The sequence below is a fragment of the Rhea americana genome, unplaced genomic scaffold (genome assembly GCF_003343005.1).
Source record: "Rhea americana isolate MKP2758 unplaced genomic scaffold, rheAme1 scaffold_233, whole genome shotgun sequence".
NCBI classification, from domain to species: domain Eukaryota; kingdom Metazoa; phylum Chordata; class Aves; order Rheiformes; family Rheidae; genus Rhea; species Rhea americana.
In genome coordinates, this window is record NW_028186350.1 from 1,036,816 (window position 1) to 1,048,824 (window position 12,009).

The 12,009-nt window shown below is 41.3% G+C and overlaps 1 protein-coding gene across 1 annotated transcript in view; it reads left to right on the forward strand.

Moving 5' to 3' along the window:
* The window catches only part of PRKG1 (protein kinase cGMP-dependent 1), a 377,911-nt gene that overhangs the window by 100,643 nt on the left and 265,259 nt on the right, over window positions 1-12,009 (forward strand). Inside the window, exon 2 of the mRNA XM_085306160.1 lies at window positions 9,313-9,426. Coding sequence (XP_085162286.1) covers window positions 9,313-9,426 — 114 coding nt within the window. The remainder of the gene's footprint in view (window positions 1-9,312; window positions 9,427-12,009) is intronic.

Here is a 12,009-nt window from a genome sequence, read left to right on the forward strand (position 1 = left end):
TGTAATTTCCAATAGGAGCTATGTTTGGTTGGCAGTCAGCTGAATTACATACTCCAAAAATTATTCAGGGCGCTATATGTATGCATATAATAGTGTGTGTTTAGTATCATTGATGTGCCCATTTTCATCGATTTACTGTTTTAATTATTTTTTGTGGATCTTCCACTTTGTGAAATGCCTGTTCCCAATGCCTTTGTAAAAATTGTATCTGTTGCTTTACCATTGCCCTCTAAGCATATGATTATCGCGAGTGAAGAGAGAGATGCTCTTGCTTTTCAAGGGGACTTTAACCTCTGGTTTTGTTCTGTTTAATAAGAGATTGCAGTGATTGTATGTCCTACTATCACATACCAAATGCGGCTTTCATTTTAATTAAGAGAGTTAATTAAAGTTGGCTGGTCAGTTGCAGGGTTTTGTAGGTTTAGATTATGTTATATAAATATATAAATATATACATATATGTATATATGCATATATATACACACACAAACATTTTGAAATACTTCCAAAATATTTTGAAAAGCCAGAAAATGAAAGACAGCTTTAAGGAGCAAGGGAGGAACACTAACTAGAAAATAAATCTGTATCGTGTAATCCCGCAGGTTGTTTAGGGCAGGTGAACAAAATATCTCTTAAAGAAATCCAAAGAAAACATTTTGATATTTTAAGAGCGATGAAGTTACCCAAGTGTCTTAGAAGGCTTTGGAAAAAAAAAAAAAAAAAAAAACTCAGGATTTTTCAGCTCTTAAAATATGTCAGGAACAAAAGGGTTGTTATGGAAACCCTGAGAATAAGTGTAAATTTTGCTCGTCTGCTGCTCTGCTTTTGGAGAACTGAGTCGGGGAAGTTCAGAGATGGTCAGGAGCCAACAAACCTCAAGCCACCAATGTGAGCAGAGGTGGCCCTGGGGGTCCCCTTCRCCCTCCAGTTCCTCGCCTGGATCCCAACACCCAGCCCTGTTGCTTTTGCAATTCCTTGCCTCTTCTGTAAAGCACAAAACCCGGGTTTGTCCTCTTCTGCAAGGCGGCATGTCATTTATCCAAGAGCTCAAAGCACAGATGGAGCCCTGTTCGCACTTCCCACTCCACCTTCAGGTTGCCCCGGGGGCTCATGTGGCCTATTTCCCGAAGCCCGYGCGTTCTTCGGAGGAGCAACGTTTCCTATAGAAATAGTCAAGCACCCTTTGGTCTGGAGGGGTCTCAAATACGCCGATGGGGAAGAGCCGAGATCCGAGCGCGAGCCGCCTTGCGGCGTTTTCCCATGCTGCCTGTGCAAGGGTAAATACGTAAATTAATAAATGTTTGGACAAATTGCTCATGCGATTTGGTTTTATAGCGCGTTTATTTTCGCGGGGCGAGCTGGCTTCAGCCCGCTTCCCGCCTTTATTTCATATGGAGGTTTAAGAAAAAAATAAAGGAGCGRGTAACCCTGCAGATGAGGATGGAAACTGCGTGTATCTCTCATCTCGGACTGATGGTCAGAAGAAGGGGTGGTTTTCTTGAATTTCACCTCCCAAAAATCGGACCAACTGCTTTTTTCATGTTACTGCAAAGTGGACTGGGGCTATTTTTGCTATTTTTGGTGTCCTTCAAGCCAATCTTGTGAGCAAAAAGTCTTTTTTTTTATTATTATTATTAAGTTTTATACTGTAGATTTTATTGCTGTCTTACAGGCTCACCCCAAGGAAGCTCATTATACGGTGCTCGCCTGGGCRCGTTACAGAAGCCGCCGTGCACACCTTTGGGTGCCTTTGGTGGGAAGCAATTTATAGAACCGTAGGATAATTTAAATTGGAAGAGCCTTTGGGATGTTATCTGTTCCTCCCCCTGCGCATGTATATTAAGATCCGTTTAGTTTGGTTCCACTTCAGGATTCACTTGAAGAACATAGCTGAGAATCGCATCTGTACGCAGGTGGAGCGTATCTTTAGGAATAAATCACTGGTGAGCTGGCGAGTTTTGCTTCCAGGCGTGTTTGCCGCTTTATTTGTGTGCGTCCCGTTCGGGATGCTTTTCACCCTGCTTCTGAAGCCCTACCCCAACAGCCAAGCCAAATCTTACTTATTTGGGTTATTTTCTGTCCGCCCTGCCACGCTTTTGTGTTTCTTGCTGTTACCCTGGGTGCCTCTTCTCCGCTCTGCTGGGTGCAGCTCAGGCTCTTTATGCTTTACTTCACCTTCCTTCCTTCCCTCCCCTTGCCTAGGTTTTAATTCTTACTTTTAAAGCCCAAAGGAAGCTTCTTTATCCCTTTTTCAGATGCGCTCAATCCTCCAAACMTCTTTCTGCCCCTAGGCTGCTTTTCACGGCTTTTTGCCGCTTTTATTTCCCTTCTCCTTTTCTAGAAATGTTTCCCCAATATAGAAGCTTGCATGTAGATCTGCTCCTATCTCCAGTAACCCTTTCTGGACCGTAATGTTCTTCTGCTTTGAAAACTGAAAACTGCTATTTAATTATAATTATTTTTATCATTCTGGTGGAAGAAAGCAATAAGAAGTAGTCGTAACTTATCATTTGTGAAAAGGCAGAGTGAAACTCCCACCAYGTTGCTGGCAAGTCGTAACCAACGAGCAAGGTGGAGCAGCACTGGTTTAGTAGATACTGGCCGTTTGGGGGCATCTCTTTGGATGGACTCCTGCTGCTGTCAGAGATGCTGCTCCATCCTCTCTGCTTAACCCTCCCAAAWAAATCTGGGTGCTGCAAATCCTCCAAAATAACACTTATGGGGCCAGGGAGCCCAACGACTGCCTCTTTTGCAGCACCCTCAAAAGAGTTATCCTAGACGATGTGCTGTCTTGGGGGAGGCTGAACCACTGACCGGTCAAATCCAGCTGTACCTGTGGTTTATAAAAGGCAGAATAAGTTTGAATAAGTACTTTTTGTAAGTATGTTATAGACAAGACTAATAGCACTGTAGATCCTTAAGGCTGACCAGTGCTTGTCACTGAAAACCCTGGTTTTAGTTCCCCGTAATTTGAAAAGCTTTAAGAGACTAARCTTCAAACTCCTGGTGCCGATGCCRACTTAAAAGCAAAATTGTTTTGGAAAAACACCGTCAGAAAGGGTTTAGTCTTTTTTTTCCAGGGAGATAACAGAGGAAAAAATTACATTTTTCTCCATATTCAGCACACTCTAGCAATACTTTACTWGGAACTTAGTGCTGCTGTGTTTTGAAACATAACTTAAAATTTGGCAAAACATGCTTTTTCTTTTCATTTCTTTTCTTTTTTTTTCCTTTCCTCCCTCCTCCTTACACAGTTCAAAACCAGTCCGAGTTTGGGTGAGGGATAAGCATATCTAAAGCTGCCATTCCCGCACGTGGATAGGAGCAAGCGGCTTTTGTGGCGCAGGTTGCAAAAGGCCGAASGTTGCTGCACGGTCCTTTTTGTAACTTGATAACTGTTGACTTTGCAATGTTAATGATGTCTCTGTAAAGTAATTGACTTTTAAAAAGCCAATGAAAACGCCCTTCTGTTATATAGCTCTTTAGTGGTGCAAGAACATCTCTTCAGCTTTAACCCCTATTCTRTTTTCTCTTCTTTCCCTGACCTGCACATGCATTATTTTCTTGGCAAAGTTTGGATTTCAAGCACTTGAAAGCTATGCTTGAACTTGGTGGAGTTGGAGCTTTGACTATACAAAGGGCTACATAGTGCTAAGCATTGTTTAAAATCATCATCATAAATAATAATAATAATAGAGTTTTGCACGTTGGACATTCTGCAGTGGATGTTTCTGCCCTTAATGCCCTTGTGGCTGGCTAATGGGATAAATTCTGCCTCTCTGCGAATGTGATTTGCAATATTGATAAAGCTGATGACTCTCATCTATATCTTAYAGGCGTTGTCAGGATTTGCCTTTGAAAATAACAGAAGAGAATTAAACTTCCTAGGCAGCATCTTAGTAATTGAGAGAGCCTTATTAGTGCAATTTGGTTTATAGCTGGATTTATTTGAGGAACGTGGAGGCAGCGTAGCCAAAGATGTTATTTAATGTTTAATTGAAATGGACTCGATGAGACAAAGAATCAAATCTTCTCATCAAAACAAAAATAGCCTCTGAGCTTTATCATTATTCAGGGCAAGAGCGTGGAGGCTTCTGGACTTGCAGTCAAAATGGATCCTGCTTTCCCTCCATCCCTCCTGTATTTTTACCTTTGCGTGGTTATATTGAACCATAATAAACTTCCCATCCTGAAGAGCCTTTTCCACATATACAATATTTCCAAGGATCACGTTGTCTCCTAAAATGCAGCCTCAAGGTAAAGCGTGGGAACCGCAGCTGGTATTCGCATTTTTGCCGGGAAAAGCCAAGAGCAACTCAATGCAAGCTGATTTTAGGATGTGCTTAACAAAAGAAAAATCCTCCTGGATTTACTTTAATTGTTAATATTTATCACTGGGAAATGTAATGCTCTGCAAGTGCTGCAGTTAGAGTATAGGGCAGCTTGTTGGGCGCAACTCGTGCAAGCTGTTCTCAGTCCAGGTTTGAAGCAAACAGAAATATTAACAAATCTTAAACGGACTGGGTTTGATCCAAAATAGCCGCTTAGCAATTAGAGTTTTGATCATGCCACAATTAAATTTGCCATCGCAATGCAATTAGCACTCGCGGCTCAGGTTGCAAAAGCGTAACTTTCATCCCAAAGCTTCTGCTTCCTCGGCTAATTTACTAGCTGCTAATTAAGATTGCAAGTTCTGGGTGACAAGCGGGAAAAATGAACGGGAAGGAAGGCAAACTATTTTGCAATACTGAGGTTTGGAGTTTTTTTTTTTTTTTTTCTTTCCTGGATTGACTGTACACCTGGGTAAAGGGCTTTTGCCTAAAAATCTGTGCAAAGAAATAAGAATAAGGCTTGACGTCCTCTTATCTGAGTGGATTAATGGGGAAAAATAAACAAAGACGAAAGAGGCTGCTTAGTCTCTGAAGACAAGGAAAGATGACACAATACATAAAAATTTGTTTTGCCCAAGGTGTGGGGCCTATTTTAAATAATACAGCCTGGCAAAGAAGCAGAGAGCCTCAGGCTGAATGGGGACATAGGAGCATCTGCCAGAAAGCAGCAAATATTTCAAGTTACGCACATGTGAGCTGATTTCTGATTTTTCAGTTATTTTTGTAGGGAGCAGGCTCCTGGCTCCTCGAGTTTCCTTCTGTTTTGCGTCCGTGCTCTCCACCTGTTTACGCTGCCTGGGAGAGAATTAAATTGATGGCACGGTTTGAGGTAGAGAGACAATTCCTAACACTTTTCCTCGCTGAAAGGTAAATGTGATATGGCAAGGGCCTGCTTCTCTCCTTACGTGGCAGGAAATGAGACAATTTATCAGTCGGATGATGCTGGTGCATATTTTGGCCATGTGAGAACGGAGAAGAGTAGGGGATCCATAGCATAGCTGCAAAAATATAGCTGCCGACCGTTACTTTTTGGTAGATGCTCTGTGTTAGCTGAGACACAGAGATTTTTAAATTTTACAGTCTGTCTGCATGCAAAATCCTTCTATGTTGTCCTTCACTGGTGCAGGATAGCTTCTTCTGGCTGGCCGAAAAATGCATGGTTGGGGTGCAAGCGAAAGCTCTGCAAAACCAGCTCAGCTAGAATTTCGACATCAGTGTTTTAAGCTCCRTAGTACTTCTGCAAAAAATGCAGCGCTTTCCAGTCTTTTCTCCTTGCCGCTGATTTATGGAGGCTTTCACCTCAGCACCTAATTTCTGTCATCTTCACGTTATTGCCTYCTTCTTGATCATTTTTAGTAAAAACACGGGAACGTCTCTGATAACTATTTCATTTGTGTGTAGCAACATTATATTTAAATTTGCAGAAATAAGACGCAGGCACAGAARTCACAGCAGCGTTTCATTAGCATAACTGGTAGAAGAAGCTTTTAAATTACTTTGTATGAAACTCATATTCGTTACCTTTCAAAAAATAGATTTTGCTTTTTTATTGAGAAATGAGATACATGCGTTGTGTTTTATTATACTTCTGGAAGAATCAATTTTTTTTTTTTTTGTTTTTTTTCCCCCTTGAAAATGTTTTCCACAGTTTTGTATATCCTCCCTGCAATACATTCTTTAAACAGTTTTATTAAGCGAAAGTTTTTAGCAACATAAATGTTAAAGGAACATTTAAATCATTGCTTAAAAAAAGTAATGGCTAAATTGTTAAGTATCACTATTAGTTAACACGTCAAATCATGGCCTTTGAGCACTTTTCCTATAGAAAATATGTATTTAAATTCTGAATTCATCAAAACAAATACTCATTGTCCATTTGCTGGCTAATACCCAAACTCCACTTGATCCCATGGGAATTTTCCATACTTATTTTTCACTTAATGCTAATGGTGTTTTGGTTTTGCCATGAAACTGCAAATATATTGAATTTGAGCAACTCTTGCTTATCCAAGGGTTCTTGAAGCTTATGACTTTCTTCCAAGCTCTACAGCTTCTGCTTGAAACTCAGCGTGRATTTTACAAATACATGCAAACCAAAATAACTTCTGATGTTTTTGAAGCACGCCCCCTCTTCTGCAAGTGAGACTAGTTAGTTTGCCTTGATTTTGGTTCTGCTTTCTTGAGTGTGATCAGATGTATTTTTGATTGTATCCAAAATGGGAAATCTTTTCCATTACCCTTTTTTATTTAGCATTTTATCTTCAACGCTAGTATGCTTCTTGCATATTGGTGGAAGTGGCTGATGCAGTAACAGGAGGGTGGAGGTGCTGGTAGAGGTCTCTCAAAACCAGTTGGGCAACATCATGCCTGCTGTTTTCAGGCAGTAGATCTTTCTTCCACGGATCTCTGCAATCACTGGGCAGCGCCTACCATCAAGATATGGCAGGAATAGCTCAATTTTATAAATGTAAAAAACTGCAAGGAAGAGATGAGCAYGTAGGTACCACGCAGAGGGGTTTGGAGATCCACCAGCCAGCTTGAGGAGCGGGCTTAACAACACCAGTGTTGCTACTGCAACAGCAAGAGTAATAATAGTAACAGCAGTAGTAGCTCAGCTACTCTTTCTATATATTGCTCTCGGGAGCTCTTTCAAAACCCAAGGCAGCCCTTTCCAGCCATCGTCACTGCCTCTCTCGGTGTTTTCCGTCCCCAGCTTGCCTCAACCCTTGGATAGCATCCATGGATAACGAAGCCTTGACTTTCTAATCGTGCATGAACTCGAGCGYGCCATGCAATTTTGTTATTAAATGCTGAAAGCGAAGTGGCCYTCACTCCCCTAAGCTATGAATCAAATCTGAATCTGGCTCCCGATTCTTAAATTTTTACAGGAAGACTAATGGGACACGGGAAGGTACGCGCCTTTCTTATGAAGATGGATGATGAGCGTGGGTTGCTGTGGGCAGTAACGGGTGACGTCTGGAGCAGTGGCCAGGCTTTCAGAGAACGCAGTCATTGCATTGCAAAGGTTTTCTGTGGTTATCTTTTTTCTCTGAAACTAGTTGTGGTCCCATGAGCTGGAAGTGAGGAAAACTCATTCACCTCACAGATCTGTGTGCTTGATGCAGAAAAAAAACCCCTTGAGCTCTGCAAAAACTCTGCACGCTATTTAAAAAAAGAATCTCCAGAATTCTCCAGGAGTCTCTATAGTGCGTGAAGAAGCATTAATGGTTACTTTTCCTTGTCCTTGAGATAAATTTCTGGGGGKTTTTGTGCTTTATATTAGATTGGTGCTACAAATAAATGAATTTAAGCCAGCAAAAGTAATAAATTAACCTTTAAAGTGAAGTCAGCTTGTACTACAGATAGAATCCTGTTGTAGCTGGTGATACTGATAATGATCAATATCCTGAGAATTAGATTTTTTTTCTCTTTAGGCCCTAAGTATTATTTTGCATATTCCAACATTTTGGTGATCCCTTTGCCATATACAGCATGTATGCCATGATAGGAGCTGCAGAAATGCATGACTATATCAGCCCCGAACGGCTGGCCAGTGTTTTCCAAAGAAAATGTCATTTTGCCCACCTGTGGGCATACGATCTTGCAGCACCCTAATAATGTTAGGAAGCAGTTTACTCCATTTGGATTTCTTCCATGTGGATTTCTCCCGTGTATTGATTCCATTGCAGCTACCCTCCCTGGCATCTTTCCCACAGCGCGTCGAGGAGATTGCACGGGAAAAATCTGCTTTTGCCTATTCGCTGCTTTTCTATAAATAAAACGCTGTCTATATGAAGAGCCCGTGCAAGCTTTTTTTTGTCTTGGCAGTGTTAGGGGCTTTCGGTTTCTTCCTCTCGACGTGAATCCGGCTGCGCAGCCTGGCACCGGGCCGCTTTTCCATGCTTCTTGCCTCTGCCTTAGCGAGCGAGCGCGTTCGGGAGTCTCTCCGCGGTGCGTTTATAGTTCCACGTAAATTATGGAGTAGAAGCTGCTCCTCGCAACAGCGGTTTTGTCTTTTGGGGACTGACGTTAGATCCCGTCGGCAGGAGGTAGGGTCGTGTAATCCCTTGGCAGCTTGCTTTGAGTATTCTTGCAAAGATTCGAGGCTAACTTTGGTATCTGACGTACAAATTTAGCTGGTCTTAAGGCCGAGGAGAACCAGTCGGCTGTTGCTCTCACTCTTGCAGAGCACCATCCATAGAAGCCAAGCCAGTAATTGCTACATTTTAGGGATGGCATAGCACTGAGCATTGGCAAGATCCCTTAATTGCCTGCTCCCCAGTTTGGGGACAGAAGCAGCTTTTTAGTGGCTGAGAATATTTGCAATTCAGTACTGTTTCTGTGGCTCTTCTCTGCGTCGTATTGGTAAGCAGATAAAACAGACCTGATCCAATAAGGTGAAATGTTTGCGAAGAAAACGTACGGCAACATGCAACTTGAATAATGGCCACGGGTCAAAGCAATTTTCCATTTGATAATGGCTGTGTTATTCATGGATGAGTGTTCTCGGGGATTAGTTCCTCCATGAAAATGAACAGAATAACTCCATGGTTTTCCTGCGTGGGTTTAGGATCTAAATCTTCTTGTTTTTAAGGCAAAAACCTGGAGAAAATTTTGCCAGGAACTGTAATATGTGAAAGAAAGTTCACATTGAGCTTAGTGCACCACTTCTGGACTCTATATTGATATGCTGCTAAGAAAATTAAAGAACTGAAAGCTCATATGGGCAAAAGTTGCTTTTAAGCTTTTTCTGAGGGTATATGCTCCCTTTCATAACGTGTTTCTTTAATTTGTCTTCAAGTTGTAGGACTCTGGTGTTTTTATTCATAGTTTAATAGAGACACCAAATTATAAAATGGGTTTGAGCAAATGGGTTCCTATTTAAAATGGTCTTTTTCTTTTTTTAATTTTTGTCTTGCAGATGGGAAGGTTGAAGTGACAAAAGAGGGTGTAAAGCTGTGCACYATGGGACCTGGCAAAGTATTTGGGGAACTGGCCATCCTCTACAACTGCACCCGGACAGCAACTGTCAAAAGTAAGTTTATTTTCAAACTTACATATGAAATTCCTTAAGATTTTAATATTAGGCTGCTTATTTCTAGTTAGTGGGCTGCATAAATATGCATATATGAAACTATATAAAAATACTTCAGCTTTTTTCATCTGATAGTATGACTATGATAGTACTGAACCAAAGTTTAGTACTTAGAAGTGTAYTTCATTTCTTGGACCTTGGCAGAGCTTCCGTTCACTCTCCTGGCTTGAAGATGTTTTGTTTCAGTTGATTTTCTGCTGTCAGTTGCCCTCAATACTGCTTTCCCCTGGAAGAGCTTAGTCTCCCAGGAACAACCAGARGAACATTTTTCATACACAATGAAATAAAAGTGAAGAGAGCTTTTCTTTTCAGACTCTTGTTTTTTCACCTTGGAAGACTTTGGTTTGATTCATTACCCTGCCATAGACTTTCTCTAGGTCCCAAGTAGCTTCTTCCAGGAAAAGAGAGGATGTCTACCAATATTAGCCTGGGGAAGCTAGTTAGCTCWGTAATCGATAAAAAAGAGAGTGAGCCTTTGTTAGGCAGCTACCCTAAAATACCATTCTCTAGAGGAGACTGTGTCTGTCTCTGGTGGTGGATTTCCCTGTTGGACATCTCTGTTGGACTTCTAAATCCTCAGTTTTCCTCAAGTGAAACGGAGACTAATAGCAGTTTTGAACATCTCAAGCATGTTTGATGTCCGTAAGTATTGCAAATTGTCAAGAACTCACCACTTGTGGATCCAGACTGGGAGGGCAATRTAAGGGAGCTATACTATATGGCCGCAGATCTTGGAAACCAGTATAGTTTTCCATGAAAAGTTGAAGCACAGCTGAATTTGCCTKCAGTCTCCATGTTGCATTCATAATCTGCTGCATACTCTCAGGCCACCTGTAGCGATGAATGAGAAATGGTCTGGGTRGGTAGAAGTCACAAAAACACGGGTTGCACGGTATGTGGAAGGAAGTTGTGTTACCGTGTATAACAGAAATATATTTTCATTTAAATTCTGCCTGTAAAGAATTGAGAATCGGGAGGCGTGGTATCACAGTTTTTGACCTTGAGATCAAGAGCTCCCAATGACATCTTAAGCAGATAGGTTTTATGAGAGATGGTAAATAGTTCTGTGGTTTAAAGACACTGTAGTGGAGTTTGAAGAAAGCAAATGGGATAGATTATGAGAATAATGCAGAGACACCAAAGTACTATCAAAATGAGGCACRAATCCCTGTTTGGAAGAAAAAGTCTTTTAAAGATATTTAATTAAAAAAAACATAGAAGTAAGAGAAGAAATAGGCAGAAGTATCAAGACAGGAAAAGATAACTGGATGTTCTTGCAAAGAGCATGCAGTTCTCCATAATCCTAAAGAACTTGATTGAGCTCAGTATTCCTAACGAACTTGACTGAGGAACTCTGTTTTCACATGTGTAAACTTTGTCTCCTTAAAAGCACCGTTTAATGCAGGTTAGCCCCTGGCTAACCCATAAGTAGTTCATGGACAGCTCAGTTTATACTTGTGAGTAATCCGTCATCCCAGACACCGGAGTTTTTGTTAGGTGTGACGAGTGTGCACGTTGCACAAGGCCACAGCACCGGAGACCTCAGGACTGCTTCCGCCACGGTGTATTAGACTGCTCTTTCATGAGACACTTGATGTCCCCGCCTRTTAGTCTGCTGGGGACTCAAAGAGGACCATGGCTGCAAAGTGGAAGCRGGTATTGATCTACTCTGTCCTGCCCATACCTGCCTTCCCTGTAGGTGCATTATCCACGTAGAGGTATAGCCTGTTTTTCTGAGTAAAATTTGGAGGATTRGTGGTGAAGATGAATTCACATGAGCCTCAAGTTCATATTATGATACAGTTAAAGGAAATGGGAAGGAAAAGGAAAAGAGGGGAGATTCTGGATTCCTGGGAAGAGAAATGAGAGATCATTGCAAGGTTTATTTTGAGARGTGTAAACAGTTGATAATCGTAATGAAAATAGACACTTAGTCAACCTTAATGCTGGAGGTGGTGAAGGGACATCAAGGGGCATCACCCAACTGTCACTTACAGAAGCACTTTAAGGCAGGACTTCCCAGTTTTCATGAGATGGATTTCCACCACCTTTAGAGTGTCAGAAGCTGCCTGCCACTACTTCATTACCAGGACTTTAAGCATTTCTTTTTTTAAAAAAAAATGAGGTTCCAGTGAAGACTGAAGGAAGGATGCATTACGGTACTGCAAAGCTCGACAGTGCTTTTGGGCCATGCTGATGTGTCAGCCATGTTGACATCGCTTTGCTCTAATTGCTTTGTGTGTGTACTCTTGCTTTGGCTTTGTAAATACTGTTTTTAGTGTTCCAGCATTTGTCTACATTGGCTCTTGCTCGCTCTGTAGGAGACTAYATTTAATGGCATAAATCATTTTAGGAAGTACTTTGTCTTTTAAAAGTAATTTAAGAGACTTTGGATTTTAATTACTCTTATCTGACTCCTTCTTGGTTCATTTTGACCTCTTTTAATGAGAGACAGCACAGGTCTTCTGAAAGCCTCTTCTCAGAGAATTATTACAATATTTTTGCAGTCTGTATTATTATGGT